The sequence below is a fragment of the Bombina bombina genome, chromosome 1 (genome assembly GCF_027579735.1).
Source record: "Bombina bombina isolate aBomBom1 chromosome 1, aBomBom1.pri, whole genome shotgun sequence".
Classification (NCBI taxonomy): Eukaryota; Metazoa; Chordata; class Amphibia; order Anura; family Bombinatoridae; genus Bombina; species Bombina bombina.
In genome coordinates this window covers 98,859,921-98,887,564 of record NC_069499.1, presented here as the reverse complement: position 1 = coordinate 98,887,564, position 27,644 = coordinate 98,859,921, and the positions used below count along the sequence as shown (strand labels likewise).

General features: G+C 39.1%; 1 protein-coding gene across 1 annotated transcript in view; it reads left to right on the top strand.

The window, feature by feature from the left end:
• SLC24A4 (solute carrier family 24 member 4) overlaps positions 1-27,644 on the top strand; it is a 446,930-nt gene that overhangs the window by 328,620 nt on the left and 90,666 nt on the right. Inside the window, exons 10-11 of the mRNA XM_053697542.1 lie at positions 8,063-8,205; positions 12,490-12,662. Coding sequence (XP_053553517.1) covers positions 8,063-8,205; positions 12,490-12,662 — 316 coding nt within the window. The remainder of the gene's footprint in view (positions 1-8,062; positions 8,206-12,489; positions 12,663-27,644) is intronic.

Genomic DNA, 27,644 nt, shown 5'->3' with positions numbered 1-27,644 from the left:
TGATTTTAAATATGAGATGTTTTATACTTGTAAACATGAATTAGTCATGTTCCACAAACAATATTAAATAACAGTGTGTGTGTGTGTATATATATATATATATATATATATATATATACAGTGGATATAAAAAGTCTACACACCCCTGTTAAAATGTCAGGTTTATGTGATGTAAAAAAATTAGACAAAGATAAATAATTTCAGAACTTTTTCCACCTTTAATGTGACCTATAAACTGTACAACTCAATTGAAAAACAAACTGAAATCTTTAGGTAAAGGTAAATAAAAATAAAAAACTAAAATAATATGGTTGCATAAGTGTGAACACCCTTTTATAACTGGAGATGTAGCTGTGTTCAGAATTAAGCAATCACATTCAAAATCATGTTAAATAGAAGTCAGTACACACCTGTCATCATTTAAAGTGCCTCTGATTAACCCCAAATAAAGTTCAGCTGTTCTAGTAGGTCTTTCCTGACATTTTGTTAGTCGCATCCTACAGCAAAAGCCATGGTCCGCAGAGAGCTTCTAAAACATCACAGGGATCTCATTGTTAAAAAGTATCAGTCAGGAGAAGGGTACAAAAGAATTTCCAAGGCATTAGATATACCATGGAACACAGTGAAGACAGTCATCATCAAGTGAAGAAAATATGGTGCAACAGTGACATTACCAAGAACTGGATGTCCCTCCAAAATTGATGAAAAGATGAGAAAAAAACTGGTCTGGGAGGCTGCCAAGAGGCCTACAGCAACATTAAAGGAGCTGCAGGAATATCTGGCAAGTACAGGCTGTGTGGTACATGTGACACCAATCGCCTGTATTCTTCATATGTCTGGGCTATGGGGTAGAGTGGCAAGACAGAAGCCTTTTCTTACAAAAAAAACCATCCAAGCCCGGCAAAATTTTGCAAAAACACATTTGAAGTTTCCCAAAAGCATGTTGCAAAAGGTGTTCTGGTCTGATGAAACCAAAGTTGAACTTTTTGGCCATAATTGCAAAAGATATGTTTGGCGCAAAAACAACATTGCATATCACCAAAAGAACACCATACCCAAAGTGAAGCATGGTGGAGTCAGCATCATGCTTTGGAGCTGTTTTTCTTCAGCTGGAACTGGGGCCTTAGTCATGGTAGAGTGAACAGTTCCAAATACCAGACAATATTGGCACAAAACTTTCAGGCTTCTGCTAGAAAACTGAACATGAAGGGGAACTTCATCTTTCAGCATGACAACGACCCAAAGCATACATCCAAATCAACAAAGGAATGGCTTCACCAGAAGAAGATTACAGTTTTGGGATGGCCCAGCCAGAGCCCAGACCTGAATCCAATTCAAAATCTGTGGGGTGATCTGAAGAGGGCTGTGCACAGTAGATGCCCTCACATTCTGACAGATTTAGAGTGTTTTTGCAAAGAAGAGTGGGCAAATCTTGCCAAGTCAAGATGTGCCATGCTGAAAAACTCATACCCTAAAAGACTGAGTGCTGTAATAAAATCAAAAGGTGCTTCAATAAAGTATTAGTTTAAGGGTGTTCACACTTATGCAACCATATTATTTTAGTTTTTTATTTTTATTTCCATTTACCTTAAAGATTTCAGTTTGTTTTTCAATTGAGTTGTACAGTTTATAGGTCACATTAAAGGTGGAAAAAGTTCTGAAATTATTTATCTTTGTCATATTTGTTTACATCACAGAAACCTGACATTTTAACAGGGGTGTGTAGACTTTTTATATCCACTATATATATATATATATATATATATATGACGTCACACAATTTATAGTGGGTACACAGCAAACAAAAATCTCCTACCTAGCATTTCATTGGCGCCAAAGTGTAGTGCTGGAACGCAGCTTGCGTTCCACTAACTCCTGCAACCGGAAGTGTAGTGACACAACATCCGGGTCGGTGTCCGTAACATATTAGAAAAAAATAATTAAAATAACCAAACATCTATTGTGTATATACATGAGCAAGACAAGATGTGATGTTACTGTAGTTATGTTGTCTCGAATGGCTCCGGTATATTGTGTGACATGATTCCGTCAAATCACGCCGTTGCCATGGGGACAGTACCATAAACAGTAAACCGCATCGGTCCTAAAAGTGTATATCTCAAAAAAAGGATGGGAGATACAATTAATGATATTATGAGGAACTTAACATGTATCTCAAACATAACAGCCCTATAAGGGCACCCCTTATATTAATTGCCACAACGGCATCTAAAAAACATTTGTTCGTGCAAAATATCATATAGTGCATACGTGATCAAATCTCAGTTAACGATCCCATGTACTAGTGCAAAAGAAGTTGTATTTTAGATAAGATTATCTTGGATCTCAACAGAATAGGGCATAACAGTGCTACACTCACACAGTATAACCTTATTGAAGTTAAACTAAACTAAAAAATGTTACAAACTATATACATTCAAAGGTTAGAAAATACACTAACGAACTACACTGTGTTTTATCATAAATGATTGTATTAAATTTATCTTGTGGTGTGCTGTTATGGACATTAGTATGGCCGACTTTGTCTACAGCAGTGTATTAACCTATATGATGTGGCCTATTTCATACATAACCACATATCTACAGAGGATTAAAAAGTGATGCGCTAGATATTCTTATCGACCATGTCCCTACCTTGGATAGAGGAGGTGACAGGAACAGGATACTTCTACTACGTGAAGCCCAATGGATATACAGATTGGGCACAATCCTGGCGGCCTGAATACAGTATCGGACTTTAAAGCACTGATCTAATTCTGACTAGTGTGGTACATACCGGGGGTGCTATCCCATGACGCTGGGACTCTGTTCAGTGTTAAGTGAGTCTGGTGGTCTCTTGTAGGGGCCACCGTCTCCCTTGTGCTGACAGCACTCAGCACTGGGAATATTCTGTTTCGTGGTTGCTTGGTGGAAGTCTAGGTGGTTGTGTGTGGCCACTCAACAACACACATGACTGGATCATTGAGAGTGTTTCTTCCATACATCATTTTAGGTACAAATTTTTCATATATGTTCTGTCCAAAGGTTGTGGGATTTAACAAATTAGGGGTGTAGATGATCACTCGCTAAACCTACCCATTTATAGAGATACCTTGGACTTGGACTTGAATATCCAATGTTTATATGCCTAATAACTCACATTGTTTGGTTTATACCAAATATTGAGTGTGTGAAGTATGAAGGAGTTATTCTAGCGCATATTTTTTGAATCCTCTGTAGATATGTGGTTATGTATGATATAGGCCACATCATAGAGGTTAACACACCGCTGTAGACAAAGTCGGCCATACTAATGTCCATAACAACACACCACAAGATAAATTTGATACAATCATTTATGATAAAACACAGTGTAGTTCATTAGTGTATTTTCTAACCTTTGAATGTATATAGTTTGTAACATTTTTTAGTTTAGTTTAACTTCAATGGGTTATACTGTGTGAGTGTAGCACTGTTATGCCCTATTCTGTTGAGATCCAAGATAATTATCTAAAATACAACTTTTTTTGCACTAGTACATGGGATCGTTCACTGAGATTTGATCACGTTTGTAAGCATCTGACAACTTGCACTATATGATATTTTGCACGAACAAATGTTTTTTAGATGCCGTTGTGGCAATGAATATAAGTGGTGCCCTTATAGGGCTGTTATGTTTGAGATACATGTTAAGTTCCTCATAATATCACTAATTGTATCTCCCATCATTTTTTTGAGATACAGGCAGTCCCCGGGTTACGAACATCCGACTTACGTACAATTCGGACTTACGAACGGAGACTTACATGTTTGACCCTCTAGTATTATCGCCTGTAAATCAAGCCCCACAAGCAAAGTGAATACAGTACAGTACAGCAATAAACACTTACTGATGTGTTCAGTGCTGCTCAGTTGTGAATCACATGTTTGAGCCTCTAGCGAATGTAAATCAAGCCCCACAAGCAAAGTGTACTAGGTGGCAATAAATACTTACTGATGTGTTCAGTGCTGCTCGGTCCTGGGGGAAACAAAAGTGTACCTAAACATCACCGAGAGTGCCGTCGCTCTGTGCTGTCGCTCCTATGGGGGGTAGTTATCAACGTGTCAACTTTCCTGCCTTCGCCGGCCAATACGCCCGCCTAAGCTCACCTACCATCGCCGCCGCGGACCTGAAAAAATTTGCCTAAGTTATCAATAAATCTGTCAAAAAGCAGCGCACCAAGTACGGGGCGATGAGCAGCGGACTGTGAGAGTTATCACTCATCCGATCTCGCTGCTCTTCCGCTTTTTTACAGCTTTATTGCTAGCCTGTCACTAAGCACCCACACTAAACTACACTGTTCTACCCCCTATACCGGCGCCCCCGGAGCCCCCCGCAACTCAATAAAGTTACTAACCCCTAAACCGCCGCTCCTAGACCCCGCCGCAACTCTTATAAATATATTAACCCCTAAACCGCCGCTCCTAGACCCCGCCGCAACTCTTATAAATGTATTAACCCCTAAACTGCCGCTCCTAGACCCCGCCGCAACTCTTATAAATGTATTAACCCCTAAACCGCCGCTCCCGAACGCCGCCGCAACCTACATTATACCTAGTAACCCCTATCCTGCCCCCCTATACCGCCGACCTCTATAATAAAGTTATTAACCCCTATCCTGCTGATCCCGCACCTCGCCGCAACTAAATAAATAGTTTAACCCCTAAACCGCCGCTCCCTGACCCTGCCGCAACCTATATTAAACTTATTAACCCCTTATCTGCCCCCCCACACACCGTTGCCACCTATAATACATTTATTAACCCCTATCCTGCCCCCCTTACACTGCCGCCACTGTAATAAATGTATTAACCCCTAAACCTAAGTCTAACACTAACCCTAACACCCCCCTAACTTAAATATTAATTAAATAAATCTAAATAATATTTCTATTATTAACTCAATTATTCCTATTTAAAACGAAATACTTACCTGTAAAATAAACCCTAAGATAGCTACAATGTAATTAATAATTACATTGTAGCTATTTTAGGATTTATTTTTATTTTACAGGTAACTTTGTATTTTAGCTAGTTAGAATAGTTATTAAATAGTTATTAACTATTTAATAACTACCTAGCTAAAAGAAATACAAAATTACCTGTAAAATAAATCCTAACCTAAGTTACAATTAAACCTAACACTACACTATCATTACATTAATTAAATAAATTAACTACAAATAACTACAATTAAATACAATTACATAAACTAACTAAAGTACAAAAAATAAAAAAAGCTAAGTTACAAAAAATAAAAAAAAATAAGTTACAAACATTTAAAAAATATTACAACAATTTTAAGCTAATTACACCTAATCTAAGGCCCTAATAAAATAACAAAGCCCCCCAAAATAAAAAAATTCCCTACCCTATTCTACATTAAAAAAGTTCAAAGCTCTTTTACCTTACCAGCCCTTAAAAGGGCCTTTTGTGGGGCATGCCCCAAAGAAAACTGCTCTTTTGCCTGTAAAAGAAAAATACAACCCCCCACCCCCAACATTAAAACCCACCACCCACATACCCCTAATCTAACCCAAACCCCCCTTAAAATAACCTAACACTAATCCCCTGAAGATCATCCTACCTTGAGTCGTCTTCACTCAGCCGAGCCACCGATGGAACTGAAGAGGAGATCAAGAGCGGCAGAAGTGATCCTCCAAGGGGCGCTGAAGAAGTCTTCCATCCGGGCGATGTCATCTTCCAAGCGGCGCTGAAGAAGTCTTCCATCCGGGCAATGTCATCTTCCAAGCAGGGTCTTCAATCTTCTTTCTTCAGGATCCATCTTCATCCCGCCGACGCGGAACATCCTTCTTTCCCGACGGACTACTGACGAATGAAGACTCCTTTAAGGGACGTCATCCAAGATGGCGTCCCTTCAATTCCGATTGGCTGATAGGATTCTATCAGCCAATCGGAATTAAGGTAGGAAAAATCTGATTGGCTCATTGAATCAGCCAATCAGATTGAAGTTCAATCCGATTGTCTGATCCAATCAGCCAATCAGATTGAGCTTGCATTCTATTGGCTGTTCCGATCAGCCAATAGAATGCGAGCTCAATCTGATTTGCTGATTCAATCAGCCAATCACATTTTTCCTACCTTAATTCCGATTAGCTGATAGAATCCTATCAGCCAATCGGAATTGATGACGTCCCTTAAAGGAGCCTTCATTCGTCGGTAGTCCATCGGGAAAGAAGGATGTTCCGCGTCGGCAGGATGAAGATGGATCCTGAAGAAAGAAGATTGAAGACCTCGCTGGAAGATGACATCGCCCGGATGGAAGACTTCTTCAGCGCCGCTTGGAAGATGACATCGCCCGGATGGAAGACTTCTTCAGCGCCCCTTGGAGGATCACTTCTGCCGCTCCGGATCTCCTCTTCAGTTCCATCGGTGGCTCGGCTGAGTGAAGACGACTCAAGGTAGGATGATCTTCAGGGGATTACTGTTAGGTTATTTTAAGGGGGGTTTGGGTTAGATTAGGGGTATGTGGGTGGTGGGTTTTAATGTTGGGGGTGGGGGGTTGTATTTTTCTTTTACAGGCAAAAGAGCAGTTTTCTTTGGGGCATGCCCCACAAAAGGCCCTTTTAAGGGCTGGTAAGGTAAAAGAGCTTTGAACTTTTTTAATGTAGAATAGGGTAGGGAATTTTTTTATTTTGGGGGGCTTTGTTATTTTATTAGGGCCTTAGATTAGGTGTAATTAGCTTAAAATTGTTGTAATATTTTTTAAATGTTTGTAACTTATTTTTTTTTATTTTTTGTAACTTAGCTTTTTTTATTTTTTGTACTTTAGTTAGTTTATGTAATTGTATTTAATTGTAGTTATTTGTAGTTAATTTATTTAATTAATGTAATGATAGTGTAGTGTTAGGTTTAATTGTAACTTAGGTTAGGATTTATTTTACAGGTAATTTTGTATTTCTTTTAGCTAGGTAGTTATTAAATAGTTCTGACTTACATACAGATTCAACTTAAGAACAAACCTAAAGTCCCTATCTTGTACGTAACCCAGGGACTGCCTGTATACACTTTAAGTATATCAATCACACATTGAATATGGAGGATATATGATTGGTATAGAATTGTTTACGTTGATGCTCTGAGTCAAGCGTTATGTCAAATACTTCATCAATATCGCTCACTGCAAGTTATAGGACCAATGCGGTTTACTGTTTATGGTACTGTCTCCATGGCAACGACGTGATTTGACGGAATCATGTCACACAATATACCAGAGCCATTTGAGACAACATAACTACGGTAACATCACATCTTGTCTTGCTCATGTATATACACAATAGATGTTTGTTTATTTTAATTCATTTTTTCTAATATGTTACGGACACCGACCCGGATGTTGTGTCACTACACTTCTGGTTGCATGAGTTAGTGGAACGCAAGCTGTGTTCCAGCACTACACATTGGCGCCAATGAAATGCTAGGTAGGAGATTTTTGTATGCTGTGTACCCACTATAAATTGTGTGATTTTCTTTTGCTTTGTATGCTGACGAAGGGGACGAGATCCTCGAAAACGTTCCATTAAATAATATTTATCTAAAAAAGTCCTGTGAGTGCATCCTTTGGTTTGGATATTATCCTTTGTTATTGCACCCAGGCAGGTGACTAATGGTGGGTCGTGCTGTTAAGGTGTGTGATATATATATATATATATATATATACACACACACATTTCTTTTTTTATTATTTTATTTTATGGGTGGCAATAATCTAACAAATGATCTTATTTACAAATTTAAAGGGACCTGAAAATGAATTCTTATTTTAAATCAGTAATATTGTATATGACAACAATTAAAGTTTCATTGCTTATGTATTGTATAAATGCATAAGAAAAATCATTTATTTATAATTTATTTACATTACTACTGTCAACAAAACACAGTATGGTGATAGCACAGAACCAGAGTGCCAGGATATTGGTGCCCTAGATACGCCAACCCTGTTTAATTATGCACTTTTCAGTAATGCTTGATGCTTTCTTCTCTCTTCTGTTACCTACAGGTACAATACGAAGATGCAGCGTCTGTTCACCATAAAAAAAAAGAACCTTGGCAATGGGTGCACAGTTAGCAATGAGCTGCAGGATGGTAATGTGTATAGTGACTGTGTCTGTGATGATCCCTCCGTGCCCTTGTTGTGGAAAGGTAAGGCTAAGCAGACAGGATATTTATCGTGTTCATTTCAGCTGTCTTGTGTCAAACAAAAACACAATAGAAGAAATGATGAGCAGGCTTTAGAATAGCAGATCCTGTGTCTGAGGTTTAGTCAAATGGGGGGTCTGTTGTATAAATGTTTATTAAAGGGACATTGTACCGTAACATTTTCTTCCCTTTAATTTGTTCCCAATTATCCATTTCACCTGCTGGACTGTATTAAATTGTTTGCAAACATCTCTTTTACCTTTATTTTGGCATTTGAAATAGCTACTTTTGCTTGATGAAACCACCACCTATATGTAACATGAATACTGCAGTATTCTCATGAGAAAAGCTATGTAACAAGGGAGCATCAAGAGGATCAACCTCCCACTGTAGGGGAGAGGTTTTGGTATCTAAAATAGTTGATTTTCCTTTTTGAACACCCCCCCCCACACACATACACACACATACACATATAATTATCTATCTATATACACAAAACAAAGTAGTTAGGCATTACAAAATTAACATAAGCAGGTCTGCTAATTTACAATGGCCTACAGTATCTTTTTCACAATCAATTTCCAGATTTAACACTTTATAATTCTGCACAGTTTTAATTGTCTGTTTGTAACCAAACAATGGGTGAGATTACATATACGGCGCAAGCTTCAGCTCAACTGCTAAAACCCGCGCCGCCGATAATTTCACCTTGTACATCGGGGTAATACATAAACCCCGTCGGCAGTTCATAAAGTGCCGTAAGTCAAACTAGCGATATCCAGAAATGTGCGTAAATACAAATTTCATGAGTCGCTAATGACTTATCGCACTTTAGAAACTGCCGGCGCCTAAGAAAAAAAAAAAAAGTCAAATCTCCTGTAAAACTCTAACCCGCCTCCCAAAAATAAACCCAACACATAAAAACCCTATATCCGCCTTCAAACCCACATCGAAACTAATAATAAAAGTATTAACCTCTAAACCAACAACCCCCCACAACGCAATAAGCCTAATTAAAATATTAACCCCTAATCTGCAATTCACCCATATTGCGATCCACCTAATAAAACTATTAACCCCTAATCCGCTATTAACCCAAATCGCAATAAACCTAATAAAGTATATTTACCCCTAATCCACCATTAACCCACATCGCAACAAGCCTAATAAAACTATTAACCCCTAATCCGCCAAACCCACACAACGCAATAATCCTAATAAATCTATTAACCCCTAATCCGCCAAACCCACACAACGCAATAATCCTAATAAATCTATTAACCCCTAATCCGCCAAACCCCCACAATGATGTCAGTAGCTCTCATCCTATTGGCTGATTTGAATTTAAAGAATCAAATCAACCAATAGGAATGAAAGGGACGCCATTTTTAAACGCGTACCTTTAATTCACTATGCAGTGTACGGCGGCGATCGTACAAAGACGATCCTCCACACACCATGGCTCCGCGCTCATCCCTTTTCCGTGCCGGCTTGGTTCTGGATTAAGTAAGAAGAGGTCCCCGCTTGGAAGAAGACTTCACCGTTTGGAACAAGACCTTCTCCACCTGACTTCAGGAACGGTGAGTACCTATTTAGGGGGGGGGGGTAGATTTAGGTTTTTTTAGATTAGGGATTTCTGGGCACTCTTAAAAGAGCTGAGTGCCCTTTTAAGGACAGTAAAAGATCTGAATGCCCTTTTAAGGTAATACCCATACAAATGCCCCTTTAGAGGCAATGGGTAGTTTAGGATTTTTTAGTGCTAGGTTTTATTATTTTGGGGGGTTTGGTGGGTGGGGGTTAATTTAGGGGGTGTTAGGTTAGGGGGCTTAGTAATTTAATTAGTTTTTTTGCGTTGTGGGGGTTTGGCGGATTAGGGGTTAATAGATTTATTAGGATTATTGTGATGTTGGTTAATGGCGGATTAGGGGTTCATATACTTTATTCGGTTTATTGCGATGTGGGTTAATGGCGGATTAGGGGTAAATATACTTTATTAGGTTTATTGCAATGTGGGTTAATATAGCTTTTTAGGTTTATTGTGATGTGGGTTAAGGGCAGATTAGGGGTTAATATACTTTATTAGGTTTATTGCAATGTGGGTTAATGGCAGATTAGGGGTTCATATACATTATTAGGTTTATTGCGATGTGGGTTAATGGCGGTATAGGGGTTAATATACTTTATTAGTTATAGCGATGGGGGATTAGGGTTGACAGGTAGATAGATATTGCGTATGCGTTAAGTGTTAGTTATTTTCAGGAGGTAGATATTGCGCATGCGTTAGGTGTTAGTTAATATTTTCAGGCAGTTACGGGAGTTACGGTGCTCACATACTCAACGCAAGGCTTGCTGCGCATGTCTATGTGTGGCGAGGTGAAAATGGAGTAAAATTTCTCCCTTTTCACCACGTAAGTCCTTGTGCTGAATATGTGATACCGATTTGCAATGCGGTTCTATGTTAGCTCATGGGAGTAAAAATTGCTGCCGACGGGTGAAATATACGTGCCGCATTTATATGCGGCGCTGTATATGTGATACTAAAACTGCATAAAAACTGACGTCACCCGCTTTTGCGGGCGATGCCGCATATGTAATCTTGCCAAATATGTCAGTACTGAACAACTTAAGAACTGTATCCATATATTTATAACTAAATGCAATATTTTAGGCACACAATACAACTATAAGGTATACATTTTAACATTTACCCCCCCCTTTAAATTTTAAATCTGAATCATGAAATGTTAATAATTCAAATAATCTTCTAAAAAATTAAAATTAAATATGTGTGTGTCTGTGTGCGTATGTATGTATTTGTGTGTGTGCACATATGTAACTATGTATGTATGCATTTGTGTGTGTGTGTGTGTGTGTATGTATGTATTTGTGTGCGTATGTATGTATTTGTCTGTGTGTGTGTGTGCGTTTGTATGTATTTGTGTGTGTGCGCATATGTATGTATGAATATATTTGTGTGTGTGCGCATATGTATGTATGTATTTGTGTGTGTGCGTATATGTATGTATTTGTGTGTGTGCGCATATATATTTATGTATTTGTGTGTGTGTGTGTGTGTGTGTGAGTGCATGTATGTATGTATGTATTTGTGTGTGCACATATGTATGTATGTATGTATTTGCAGGGCCGCCACTAGAGATTTTGGGGCCCCTAACTTAACCATTGATCAGGGCCCCCCTCCTTTGACATGTGCAATTTTTTACCAAGTGACTAAAATGTATATGCATTTTATTCTTAAGTGTAGTTAAACCTGGAAATGTTGTAAAGGTAGTAACACACAAACACATATGTATGTATGTATTTGTGTGTGTGCGTGAGTATGTATTTGTGTATGTGCGCATATTATGTATTTATGTGTGTGCGTAACTGCGTATGTATGTATGTATTTATGTGTGTGTGCGCCTTTGTATGTATTTGTGTGTGTGTGCATATGTATGCATGCATGTATTTGTGTATGTTTGCATATGTATGCATGTGTGTATTTGTGTATGTGTGCATATGTATGTATGTATTTATGTGTGTGCGTGAGTATGTATTTGTGTATGTGCGCATATGTATGTATGTGTTTGTGTGCGTGCATATATGTATGTATGTATTTATGTCTGTGTGTTTGTGCATGTCCCTACATTGTAGCTCTCTTTAGTATTCAAGGGTTCAATAAAAAGTAGACTTATACAACATTAGGAGGCAATATGTAATTTTGTGATATAATGTGTAATGAGGGTGTAGTAAAGTTATATATTGTGGAAGTTATTTTTTTTGCTGTAGTTTCATCAACAGTGAGCAATGTGAAGTTTTGAAAGCATTGGGTTAATCAGCTTTGAAAAGGATTTACAAATACAAACGTCATGTTTTTTCTTTAATTAACGATACTTTCCTAGACTATGTACCTCTAACCTCAGACTGCTCTCATTTCTAACCTGATTTGCTGTCACTGTTTCTCTAAATTCTAATCATCTCTGTAAGTAACCTGCACTTATTAATACTGCATGCCGCACTGACCCGGTATACGCACGCTCTGCCCGCTGCATTATTGTGCAAATTACAAATGTCAAATCTGCAGCTGACATACAAATTGCGGTCCTTTTTCTATGGTGTGTTCTTGACCTATAACATTATCTCCTGTCTGCTTAGTCCTGTGGTGTTTGTAACTGTTACAGTATTAACCCTTGCATGGATATTTCTGCAATAAACTCTTATGCAGTAATAATAATAAAACATTTTTTGCATATTCTGAATGGTGTTAACGTGTTTATTTTTGCCAAACAGTAAAGACACAGCAGCCGTACCCTCACAGAAGCTCAGTGGTGATGGTAGATGAGATTATTTGTTCCAGTCCTCCCAAGTACCGGTTCCCAGAAGCTGGCTTGCGCATTATGATAACAAATAAGTTTCCACCAAGGACCAGGCTACGGATGGCGAGCAGGCTTATAATAAATGAGGTAGGCTTTCTAATATACTTTTTCAGGGCCGGCCCTAGCTATTGCGGGGCCCAAGGCAGGATAAAAAAATGGGGCCCCCTTTCTTCACGTCTCCAACCCACCCAATCTCAGCTCCAACCCGCCCAATCCCCACCTCCAACCCCGCCCAATCCCCGCCTCCAACCCCGCCCCCACAGCTTTTAAAATGGAAAAAAATGGGATAAAAATCATTTAAGGTAACGCACAACATTTTATATATAAAAAACATATACATCCTCTAATGTGGAGCACTATAACATTGTATATATTGCAATATACTATTTGTACTATTGGAACAACTGTTTATGTATATAATGAAGAATTATGCTGACAATTAGGAACAGTTGAGTTGAACTGGGCCTTATTTTAATGTGTTTTCTTATGATAACAAGAACATTACAGAGACAGATTGACAGCACAGGGCCTCTACCCAGAACAAAAAATACTTAAAAGAAATGTGGAAATGCACTGTACGACGCAAACACACAGATATAATACACACACAGAGATACTTATATACACATACATCCACACACTCAGACACATACACAGGTACACAGATATATACATACACAGATGTACACACAGACAGCCCCCCACACACACACACAGCCCACAGACCCCCCCACAGACAGCCCACACACACACAGACAGCCCCCCCCACACACACACAGCCCACACCACACACACACAGCCCACACACAGACAGACCCTCCCAGACACACAAACAGCCCACACACACACAACCCCACACACACACAGCCCACACACACGCACACAGCCCACACACACACACAGCCCAAACACACACACAGCCCACACACACATACAGCCCACACACACAGCCCTCCTGCAATAAAATGATGCCCCCAGTTATAAATTATGCCCCCAGCAATAAAATGAAGCCCCCCTGCAATAAAATGATGCCCCAGTCCCCTGCAATAAAATGATACCCCCAGCCCCCCTGCAATAAAATGATGCCCCCCACCAAAAATATGATGCCCCCAGCCCCCCTGCAATAAATGATTCCCCCAGCCCCACTGCAATGATGCCCCCAGCAATAAAATAAAGCCCCCAGCCCCCCTGCAAATAAAGCCCCCAGCCCCCCCCCACACACACACAGCCCACACACAGACAGACCCCCCCCAGACACACAGACAGCCCACACACACACAACCCCACACACACACAGCCCCACACACACACAGCCCACACACACGCACACAGCCCACACACACACACAGCCCAAACACACACACACACACAGCCCACACACACAGCCCTCCTGCAATAAAATGATGCCCCCAGCAATAAAATGAATCCCCTGGCAATAAAATTATGCCCCAGCCCCCTTCAATTGCCCCCAGCCCCCTGCAATAAAATGATGCCCCCATGGACCACTGCCAGTAGCTCATATACTGCAAGACTGCAATGCTATTGTGTTTGTGACAGTCAGTTTATATAACTTGGAAAGGCCTCAAAAGGAACTTGAAATTTACATACACGTGGAGTCTTGATCAGGACTGACTGTGGTCTGTAAAGGAGTGTGCAGCCTAGGAGGGAAAATGGGAAAAGTTTCTTAGCTCTGTTTAGCATACCAATGATTCATGAATATGCACAGCCAGCCCTAGGCCTGACTACTCCTCGGTCGGTCCCACACTCAGCTCCCACTCTCTCTCTCTGATGCCTGCCTCACCTGCGAGTGCAACTCCCATTCTCTCTACTGCACCGGCTCTGCTTCTCACAATACCACCTCCTCCCCATGTAACTACAAAAGAAAAGCGAAGAGGAGCGCAACACGCTCTAAGTGTAGATGGTTAACACAATTTTATTGATAGCCCCTTACCAGAGCTACTTACAGGATAAACATTTAAAACAATGCACCTCGGTTGTATACAACCATGAAGCTTGCTTCAGCGTCTGACGTGTCCGCCTCTTTCTGTGATGTCACAGCCAACAGATCAAGTCCTCCGTTTGCTTTATACACCGTCCATACAGATATCCACGGATAATAGTGCAAAAAAGAGATACACTGTGGCACGTATTACAAATAACTCTAAGTGCAATTTGACAGTAAAAGTTGTGGTTTCTCAGCTCACCACAGTGGTCACGATATCTTGAGCCTGGTAGCCTCCCTGAAACATTTTAAAAACAAACTAACTCAACGTACGTTTCGTTTCTAGCTTTTTCAAGAGTGTAGTGCCTCACAGGAAGTGCTCCTTAAAAAGCTGTTAAATCAACAGGTGTTTAAGTCAGCAGGTGTAAAATGAACCCCTTCTTCAACGAACCGTCCTCAGACATTGCGACAATTTTTTTTTTAAATTTAAAGTTTGCATTGGCATGGCGGGGCACCCTAACCCTGGGGCCCATGGCAGCCGCCTCGCTCGCCATACCCTAAGGCCGGCCCTGTACTTTTTTAATGCTGAGTTTTCTCATTTATAACCTAAGGGGGCGGCTATGCAACCTGTCATTTCTTTGAAGGAATACGAAGCAGTGCACCTTTAGAAAAACAAACTTTGCTAAATCAAATAAAGTATTAAAACTGCAAGCAATTTACTTGTTTTCTTGCAAAATTCTCAGTGTGGCCACTGCCCTCAGGGAAACGAGGAAGCTGACATACTGGTAACTTAAAGGGAGAGTCTGCTGCAAATGTTTTTAATTTTTAAAAAGATAGCTAGCGCCTTTTACTACCAATTCACCAGCTTTGCACAACCAGTATTTTAATATTAGTATACTTTATAACCTTTAAACCTTTGCATTTCTGCCTATCTCTAAGCCTCTACAGACAGCCTCTTATCACAAACTTAAAAAAAATGGGGCCCCCTTTCTTCACGTCTCCAACCCACCCAATCTCAGCTCCAACCCGCCCAATCCCCGCCTCCAACCCCGCCCCCACAGCTTTTAAAATGGAAAAAAAATGGGAGAAAAATCATTTAAGGTAACGCACAACATTTTATATATAAAAAACATATACATCCTCTAATGTGGAGCACTATAACATTGTATATATTGCAATATACTATTTGTACTATTGGAACAACTGTTTATGTATATAATGAAGAATTATGCTGACAATTAGGAACAGTTGAGTTGAACTGGGCCTTATTTTTATGTGTTTTCCTATGATAACAAGAACGCCAGGGCCGGCCCTAGCAAGTGCAGGTCCCTAGGCAGATTGACAGCCCAGGGCCTCTACCCAGAACAAAAAAATACTTAAAAGAAATGGGGAAATGCACTGTACCACACAAACACACAGCTATAATACACACAGAGATACTTATATACACATACATCCACACACTCAGACACATACACAGGTACACAGATATATACATACACAGATGAACACACAGACAGCCCCCCCACACACACACAGCCCACAGACCCCCCCACAGACAGCCCACACACACACAGACAGCCCCCCCCCCCCACACACACAGCCCACACACAGACAGACCCCCCCCAGACACACAGACAGCCCCCACACACACAACCCCACACACACACAGCCCCACACACACACAGCCCACACACACGCACACAGCCCACACACACACACAGCCCAAACACACACACAGCCCACACACACACACAGCCCACACACACAGCCCTCCTGCAATAAAATGATGCCCCCAGCAATAAAATGAAGCCCCCTGCAATAAAATGATGCCCCAGTCCCCTGCAATAAAATGATACCCCCAGCCCCTCTGCAATAAAATGATGCCCCCCACCAAAAATATGATGCCCCCAGCCCCCCTGCAATAAATGATTCCCCCAGCCCCACTGCAATGATGCCCCCAGCAATAAAATAAAGCCCCCAGCCCCCCTGCAATAAAATAATGTCCCCAGCCCCCCAGCAATAAAATGAATCCCCCCGGCAATAAAATTATGCCCCAGCCCCCTTCAATTGCCCCCAGCACCCTGCAATAGAATGATGCCCCCATGGACCACTGCCAGTAGCTCATATACTGCAAGACTGCAATGCTATTGTGTTTGTGACAGTCAGTTTATATAACTTGGAAAGGCCTCAAAAGGAACTTGAAATTTACATACACGTGGAGTCTTGATCCAGACTGACTGGTCTGTGAAGGAGTGTGCAGCCTAGGAGGGAAAATGGGAAAAGTTTCTTAGCTCTGTTTAGCATACCAATGATTCATGAATATGCACAGCCAGCCCTAGGCCTGACTACTCCTCGGTCGGTCCCACACTCAGCTTCCACTCTCTCTCTCTGATGCCTGCCTCACCTGCGAGTGCAACTCCCATTCTCTCTACTGCACCGGCTCTGCTTCTCACAATACCACCTCCTCCCCATGTAACTACAAAAGAAAAGCGAAGAGGAGCGCAACACGCTCTAAGTGTAGATGGTTAACACAATTTTATTGATAGCCCCTTACCAGAGCTACTTACAGGATAAACATTTAAAACAATGCACCTCGGTTGTATACAACCATGAAGCTTGCTTCAGCGTCTGACGTGTCCGCCTCTTTCTGTGATGTCACAGCCAACAGATCAAGTCCTCCGTTTGCTTTATACACCGTCCACTCCATACAGATATCCACGGATAATAGTGCAAAAAAGAGATACACTGTGGCACGTATTACAAATAACTCTAAGTGCAATATGACAGTAAAAGTTGTGGTTTCTCAGCTCACCACAGTGGTCACGATATCTTGAGCCTGGTAGCCTCCCTGAAACATTTTAAAAACAAACTAACTCAACGTACGTTTCGTTTCTAGCTTTTTCAAGAGTGTAGTGCCTCACAGGAAGTGCTCCTTAAAAAGCTGTTAAATCAACAGGTGTTTAAGTCAGCAGGTGTAAAATGAACCCCTTCTTCAACGAACCGTCCTCAGACATTGCAACAATTTTTTTAGAAAAACAAACTTTGCTAAATCAAATAAAGTATTAAAACTGCAAGCAATTTACTTGTTTTATTGCAAAATTCTCAGTGTGGCCACTGCCCTCAGGGAAACAAGGAAGCTGACATACTGGTAACTTAAAGGGAGAGTCTGCTGCAAATGTTTTTAATTTTTAAAAAGATAGCTAGCGCCTTTTACTACCAATTCACCAGCTTTGCACAACCAGTATTTTAATATTAGTATACTTTATAACCTTTAAACCTTTACATTTCTGCCTATCTCTAAGCCACTACAGACAGCCTCTTATCACAAACTTTTTAGCTTTTCACAACAGGAGACTGCTAGTTCATGTGGGCCATACAGATAACATTGTGCTCTCTCCCGTGGAGTTATTCATGAATCAGTCCTGATTGGCTAAAATGCAAGTTTGTAAATAGCACTGAGATAAGGGTCAGTCTGCAGAGGCTTAGATACAAGGTAATCACAGAGGTATATGAAAAAAAATGTTTGTTTGTTTTTCATTTTTTTTCACAATTTTTCAGTTTTGAATTCATATTTATTGTTATTTCATATGCCCATATAAGGTATCACTAGAAAGGACTATTTGTCTGATAAAAGTGGTATATAATATGTATGGGTGCAAATAAGCGAGTGTATAATTAAAGGAATAGTCTACTCCAGATTTGTTTTGTTTAAAAAGATAGATAATCCCTTTATTATTATTCCTCAGTTTTGCATAACCAGCACGGATATATTTATATACTTTTTACCTATGTGATTGCGTTGTAACTAAGCCTCTACAGACTGCCCCCTTATTTCAGTTCTTTTGACAAACTTGAATTTTAGCCCATCAGTGTTGACTCATAAATAACTCCACAGGAGTAAGCACAATGTTATCTGTATGACACACATTAATTAGCACTGTTTGACTGTGAAAAACTGTAAAATTGCGAGGTGGCCTTCAAGGGTTTAGAAATTAGCATATGAGGCTAACTAGGATTAGCTTTCAACAAAGAATACCAAGAGAACAAAGCAAATGACAGAAGATAAAAGGTAAATTGTACGTTGTTTAAAATTGCATGCGCTACCTGAATCATGAAAATTTAATTTTTATTAGACTGTCCCTTTAAAGGGGCTATTGGAAGTTATTAATTTTTTTATTTACATATAGCTCCTTTAGCATTGACATTAGAAATAGTTGTTTTGTCTAAATATGCAACATAGTAACATAGTAGATGATGAAAAAATACAGCAGTCCATCAAGTTTAACTAATACAAATCTTAATATACTTACAATAAAATCTCCAGTTGATCTTAAGTTAATCCCATTGAAAAAGTGACCCATTTAACACAAGCAATCATATTCCTATAGCCAGAAATGTATCTAAACAATTTTTAAATGTATCTAAGATATTGGCATTTACTACCTCCTTAGGTAATGTGTATGTGGGTATGTATACATGTGTATATATCTGTATATATGTGAATAGATGTGTATTTATTTGTTTATATGTGTAAATATGTATGTGCACACATTCATATATAACATATAAACACATATATACCCATATACACACACACACATATATATATATATACATGTGTATATATATATATATATATATATATATATATATATACACACACACACTTATGAAACTTTCCCAGTCAAATACCTTGAAATATGATACAATATAACATTTAATCAATTTTAATGTTTAGTGTGTTTTTTTTATAGAAATACTTGCAAGGAAAACACACCAAAAGTAAATTAAACATTTGTATTTTGGATTACACAAACACTTAGGTTTTGTATAACAAAGACAATCCAAAACGAGCCACCTCCTCGATAGTAATAAAACAAAGGCTTTATTAAATCAATTAAAAAGTACATGGGCACCAAGGCATAATAGCGAAAGAGAGTAGAAATGGTCTTACGCATTTCGGCAATGCATAGCTGTAATCATAGTCCATGAATTCTTACAGGTGTCACACTTATTTAAACTATACATAAGTTACCCATTGGTGGATAAAAACACCCCACCACCACCTCCTCCCACCACTTAATAAAGAGAACAGCATTAACCCATTCAGTACACGGCTATGAAGAAAAAAACAGTATCATGGATTCCATTCCTTAAAATACATGGATGAATACACATATACAGGTTCATGTAAATATACTGTACTTAAAGTACGAGTGAATCAATCAACAGTAAATACACAGTAGGATTAACATAAGTCATAGTTCATATTATGTGTAAATCCAATACCTGCAATGATGATATTAATTCAAGTGCATAGTTCTAACATAGACCACAATAAATCAGAAGGATAATAGATCCTTCAGTTCCATACATAGCAAACAATAATTATGAAATTCATACATATATCATAGAGTTGTAACAAGGTGTCAACCTATAGATACAGCATCGAGCTTAGTTAATAGTGCATAGGCATTCAGAGGCATAACATAACATAGATACCCTAGTACATATTAATATAGAGTAACTTAATTAATCAGCCCATATCAACTTATCTGTATGAATACATCATGTGGCTTACTAATGTTAGACCGTAAACACATAGATTAAGGCTTCGTCTATTTTACATCATTCATAAGTTAAACATTCAAAAATATACTTTTCATTCCCAGAAATTGATAACTGTTCCTTTTTGTCTATATTGTCTTCTCTCCCACACTCCATTTATATATTTTGTGCTTTAGTTGTGGCTGTATTTTTGAACTTTTTTTTACTGCTTGGGATTTTAAAACATGGAAGTAACGAGGGAACAGCAGACCTATTTTTCACTAGCAGCTGTGGATGACCATGATTTGGCAGGTCTTGAACCTAAAGAATTCTTTAGCTTAGACACAGCCAATACTAAACTCAGTGATTTATTTCATACCATGGAACTTTTACGTTTAAAAGAACTGAGGTTGAAACTTGATACTTGGATTATGAACAAATATGTCTCCCTGTACATGATCCTGAGGGGATTAAGGGTAAAAAATTCCCAACATTTGAGGTTCAGGATGTAGATTTTATTAAAGAATGGAACAGTAAACTATTAGAGCGCTCCTTTAGACTTATGTAGATGTTTATTAATTATAAATCTGAGCAACTTGCTTCTGTTAGGAATGATATTGTTTCTTTACAGTGAGAGCTCAATAGACATCAGCTTTCTAATGGGTACGGAGAATTTGACAAAATGTTACAGGATGTTATTGAGACACATAAAAGAGATATTATTAAAGTAAAGCATTTGAAATTTTTACGAGATCACAAAGATTATACCACTGGGCAAATCTTTATTTGGCATAAAGCACATAGACGTAGACGTACTTGGTTTAATCAGGGGGATGAAGAGGATAAGGAAAACACTGTAGGTACTAATGGGAATAATTGTAGGAGGAGGAGAAGGAGACATAGGGGTAGGAAGAAGGTCACCTTTAAGGATAATGACAATGTAAGCACTGATGATGAATCCCTGTCTAATTTTTTCACTTCCTATGATGAAACACAAGCTATTAATACACCACAGATAGCTATTGATCCAGCCTCAGTGATTATAAGCCATAACCTACCTAGCAAACAACATTCTACACCTAAAGTTGGCAATCAGGTTACACACTTGAGGGCGATTCCCAAACATACCAGCTCCAATAAATACTATACTAATGAGGGACCTAATGCTGGAAATAGTTCTGTAATTACTAACTCATAAGGGGCATCAAATATGGGACCACCCCGGCTCAGGTTTTTCGGTCAGCCCTAAAATCAAAGGGAGGGGGAGGGACAGAAGATTCAGGTAATCCAAAGGGGATCAACAGATACTCCCTCAGAGAGCTTGCAAGGAAGTAAAGGAGAATATAGTTATTAACATTTCTTCTCATCCACTAAGTGATACTGAATGCAGGGTTCTTAACCTAAGGACTAGGATTCCATCCTACTAGGAAATTTGATTTATTTCAAAACATCCTAGATTTGAACAAATTTGTTCGGAATCTAACCTTACGCAGACACTTTGGAGATGAGGAGAATGTAGCCTGTAATCCAAGACAGGGGAAGTGAATGCTCCCAATATTGAGTCTTTATCTGTATTCAGTGACATGTGTGATTTGGTCATTATCCAATCTTTGGAGAGTGGTCAGTCCACAGGATCACCCTTAAATCACACTTGCCCTTCCAGTTTTAAAACTGGATCTAGATTCTATCCTGTGCAATCGAGGGGAAAAGCCTTGGAAAGCTTTCACAAGAGAGTAATGGAAGAGTTGAAAAAATTTAATGATAATGGTTCAGTTAATCATTCTAATTTGGCTAAACATGAAAGAGATGCTATTGTTTTGTTACAGAACAATATGTCTATAGTGATTAAACAATCAGATAAGGGTGGCAACATTGTAGTTATGGATAGACACATGTATATTTCAGAGGCCTTGCGCCAATTTAATAATCCTGCATCATATAAAGCAGTCAGTAGGAATCCAACGGGAATGTTTCAGAATAAACTTAGATCACTACTAGATGATGCCCTGTTTTATGGCATTATCTACAAAGACACCTTTGATTTTTTATATGCTGAAAATCCAGTAATACCTATCTTCCACCACTTGCCGAAGGTACACAAGGGTTTAGATGATATCAAAGGACAACCTATAGTTGCAGGAATAGGCTCTTTATTCAAACACCTGTCAGAATGGATTGACAGTATCCTGCAGCCCTTGGTTATGTCCCTCCCAAGTTTTTTAAGAGATACTACACATATGCTGAACCTAGTGGAACCTTTGCAAGTGGTGGAGATGTTGTTGCCCTGTATACTTCTATAACCCATTCATTAGGACTTGAAGCAATCAAATTCTTTTTAAATCTGATGACTGACTATTAGGATGAGACTAAGGAATTTATTATTGTGGCTACTAAATTTCTTTTGGAGCACAATTATTTTCTGTTTGAGGAAACTTATTATGTCCAATAGAGGGGTACAGCTATGGGGGCAAAATTAGCCCCCTCATATGCTAATTCGTTTATGGGATGGCTTGAATATAGATACCTCTTTGGACATGTTAATACCTTATCAAATAAAATTCTTTTTTTACAAAAGATTTATTGATGATCTTATCTTCATTACCTCATTTAACTTACAAGAGGCAAATTCTTTTGTGGAATATCTCAACTCATGTATTCCCAAAATACAGTTTACCTTTGAGTGGCAAAAAGAGAGAATACATTTTCTGGATATTGAGCTTACCATGGACTTTAAGTCTAGGAAAATTGAAACTCAATGTATCGCAAACCCATTCCGGGTAACTCTTTATTACACTCATCAAGCTCACATCCAAAACATTTATTTTGAGGAATAGCAAAGGGACAATTCCTCAGGACCAAGCGGATTAGTTCAAGGGAGGATACCTTCTTCTCTGAATGTGCATTCTGGCTGCGAAAATGTGGCTGTAATGAGAAAGTTATCAAATATGCTCTTGAGGATGCAATTAAGAGAGATAGAAGTAGACTTTTAAAACCTAGCAAGCAATCTGATAGGAACGGGGGGAGTGAGGAGAAGAGACCCACCTTTGTAAATACATTTTTGATGCAGTACTACCAAATCTGTAATATTATTAAGAAATACTTACCCATATTATATGGATATGATCTATTAAAAGATACGGTTAAGGATGGTTGCAGATTTATATACAGAAAGAATTTGACCCTGGGAAATATGGTCCCGCCAAGCCAATTGCGTAAACCTGCGAGTCAGAGTTGTTGGCTTAGACATGATGGGACGTATAAATGTGGAAAAAAACTGCAAAGCATGTGAGGTCATTAAGGTGGGCACTCAAATTACGTCTTTTGTGACTAATCAAACATTCAATACTAGAGGCTGCATGAATTGCTCTAAGACGTTCGTGATTTACCTCATTGGTTGTACGTATCACAAACTTCAGTATGTGGGTATGACTACCCGTGATGTTCGTACAAGGATACGGGAACACCTGGGGTACATCAGGAATGGTATCCTCTGTTCAGAACTGGCAAGACTTTTTTTTGAAGATCATAATGGGAATGTGTGCAATTTTGAATGGAACGCAATAGAGACTGTAAAATGCCCTCCTGGGGTGGATATACATGGCCTATTTTAGCCAGACAAGAGGTCTATAGTATTAACAAAATGTTTACCTAATGGCTTCAATGCAGAAAATGACATTATCAATTTCTGGGAATGAAAAGTATATTTTTGAATGTTTAACTTATGAATGATGTAAAATAGACGAAGCCTTAATCTATGTGTTTACGGTCTAACATTAGTAAGCCACATGATGTATTCAAACAGATAAGTTGATATGGGCTGATTAATTAAGTTACTCTGCATTAATATGTACTAGGGTATCTATGTTATGCCTCTGTATGCCTATGCACTATTAACTAAGCTTGATGCTGTACCTATAGGTTGACACCTTGTTACAACTCTATGATATATGTATGAATTTCATCATTGTTGTTTGCTATGTATGGAACTGAAGGATCTATTATCCTTCTGATTTATTGTGGTCTACGTTAGAACTATGACCTTGAATTAATATCATTATTGCAGGTATTGGATTTGCACATAATATGAACTATGACTTATGTTAATCCTACTGTGTATTTACTGTTGATTGATTCACTCGTACTTTAAGTATATGTACATGAACCTGTATATGTGTATTCATCCATGTCTTTTAAGGAATGGAATCCATGATACTGTTTTTTTTTCATAGCCGTGTACTGAATGGGTTAATGCTGTTCTCTTTATTAGGTGGTGGAAGGAGGGTGTGTGTGTGTGTTTATCCATCAATGGGTAACTTACGTATTGTTTAAATAAGTGTGACACCTGTAAGAATTTATGGTCTATGATTACGGCTATGCATTGCCGAAATGTGTAAGACTGTTTCTAATCTCTTTCCCTACTATGCCTTGGTGCACATGTACTTTTTAATTGATTTAATAAAGGCTTCGTTTTATTTCTATCGATGAGGTGTCTCGTTTTGTATTGTCTTTGTTATATTGCGCAGGAGGGAGAGGAGCCCTCCTATCCTTTATACTATCTACCTAACAGCCTTGGGTATCCATTGCTGTTTTTTATGGGTCCATTAAAAGCTTGAAGTCAGATGGAGTAGGCGTATACACCACTGTCAGCCATCCAAAGCCTGGTAGATGACGTCACCCGGAAGTAACAATCACACGTGTCGTACGACTCAGAATAGAAACAACTAACTGTTTGTTTGTAGAGGATCGCAATGATAGCAGTAGGACCTGAAAGTACCAGAGCGTAAGAGGTAGGGTTGGCTACTTACCACAGTCCCCCACCGGCTTGGGTTTTACAATCTTCCTTGGAGTGGTAAGTCAGGCACAGTGAGACCTGAACGCCCATTATCTCTATACGCTTTGATCCAGTTTTCGGCACAATATATATCTACCCAGCACTTGCACTTTACTTACTTATATTTGGAGAACTGTTGCTTTTTTTACTTATGTTTTGTACAATGTTTTTGTTACAGCAACAGGAAATTAAACATTTTTACAACAATAACATGAAACATTTTTATGTTCATGATATTATATTTGTATATAAGTCAAATGTTACTTATGGGGGCTGATTTATCATGTTTGGGCGGACATACGTATACGCTGTCAGCATTTATAATTGCACAAACATTTCTTGTGAAATGCTTGTGCAATACCACCCCTACAGATTCGTCAATCAACCCAATGGTATCTGATCGGGCTGATTGCTGTCTGCCGCCTCAGAGGTGGCGGACGAGTTAAGGAGCAGCGGTCTTATGACCGCTTTTTCTTAACTTTAATTTCTGGCGAGCCGAAAAGTAAGGGGGTAGATAGCATCCTATTAACTAGGATTGCACCCTGGGCATACAACGTGATAAGCAATTGTGTTATGTGAGTGCTGGACCCTGTTTGGATCTATATATATATATATATATATATATATATATATATATATATATATATATATATATATATATATAAATAAATACTTGAAAATAAAATTAATATATGTGAAGAACATAGGAATTTCAAGTATACCTAACACACATTCGGTTTTAGCGCAATTGATTGAGCGCAGTGTCGGGTTAGCACCAGAATGATAAAAGGAAATATCTTTCTTTACCGCTCCCCAAAGAAGTCTTTTACTTTCACTTTGTAATACCAGTGCTAATCAGACCACGCTAATTTTTTACCTTGAGCACAGTTAGAATTCAAGTGCAATAAAAAATGAGCGCACCACTTGTAATCTAGTTCTAAATGGGTTTCAGTGAGCAAACAGCTATTTCATATAGAAAAATAAACTTGAAGGAGCTTTCTAGAGTTTACATTTCTTCCTCAGGTATTGCTTCAGACCTGAGAAAGAGAGGAAAACTCTCAAAAGCTTTTCTTTATAGTTTAAAGCAATTTCAGCAAACACCAGGGCTATGTAAATAATCCCCTATGTTAAATATGTCACTAATGAAGACCAATGAACAGATAGATCACACCTTTACTACCCATTCCCCAGCTTTACACAACCAATATTGTTATATTAATACACTTTTTAACCTCTAAACTTCTGCCTGTTTCTAAGCCACTACAGACAGCCATGGTGCTAATCCCATGGATTGTGCCCCCACCAATAAAATGTTATATCCTCACACATACATACTCTTTCATTCTCTCACACACACAGTCACAGATACACTGTCTCTCTCTCTTTGGGCGCGATCCGATATAGATCGCAGTTTGCGGCGCAAGCAAGGGAACCGGCGTCGCCCGCAGTTTCAGCTCGCAACTCGAGCTATCCCATATAAGTCGCCGTCAGATGCTAACGTGCCGTAAGTCTGACAAACCAGCGATGTCCAGAAATCTGCGTAAGTACAAATTTCTGGCGTCGCCAGTGACTTGCGGCACGTTAGAAACTGCCGGCGCCTATAAAACCTGACTAAAGTCTAAAACACCCGCACTGTCTAACACGCCTCCCTAACATAGCCCGACACGTCTAACACGCCTCCCTAACATAGCCCGCACTGTCTAACCCTCTATCCGCTATCCCCCCTCACTATCCTAACAATAAAAAAGCTATTAACCCCTAAACCGCCGCTCCCGTACCCCGCCGCAACCTAATAAAGTTATTAACCCCTAAACCGCCGCTCCCGTACCCCGCCGCCAGCTATATTATATCTATAACCCCCTAAAGTGAGCCCCTAACACCGCCGCCATCTATCTTAAAATTATTAACCCCCAATGTAAGCCCCTTACACCGCCGCCATCTCTATTAAAATGATTAACCCCTAATTTAATCTACCTACCCCGCCGCCAGCTATATTATCTATGTTAACCCTAAGTATATTATAGTTAATATAGGTATTACATTATATATATTAACTATATTAACCCTAATTATATTAGGGTTAATATAGTTAATATAGTTACTATAGTATTTATATTAACTATATTAACTCTATCTAACCCTAACACCCCTAACTAAATTTATATTAAATTAATCTAATTCATTTATAAACTAAAATATTCCTATTTAAATCTAAATACTTACCTATAAAATAAACCCTAAGATAGCTACAATATAGCTAATGTAATTCTTCCTCCGGCGATGTCTTCCTCCAAGCGGCAAAGAAGAATTCTTCCTCCGGCGACGTCTTCCTCCAAGCGGCAGCAAAGTCTTCATTCTTCCGCCGGCATCTTCAATCTTCTTTCTTCGCTCCGCCGCCGCGGAGCATCCATCCCGGCCGACTACTGAACTTGGAATGAGGTACCTTTAAATGACGTCATCCAAGATGGCGTCCGCCGAATTCCGATTGGCTGATAGGATTCTATCAGCCAATCGGAATTAAGTTAAAAAAATCTGATTGGCTGATTGAATCAGCCAATCAGATCCAAGTTCAATCCGATTGGCTGATCCAATCAGCCAATCAGATTGAGCTCGCATTCTATTGGTTGTTCCGATCAGCCAATAGAATGCGAGCTCAATCTGATTGGCTGATTGGATCAGCCAATCGGATTGAACTTGAATCTGATTGGCTGATTCAATCAGCCAATCAGATTTTTTTAACTTAATT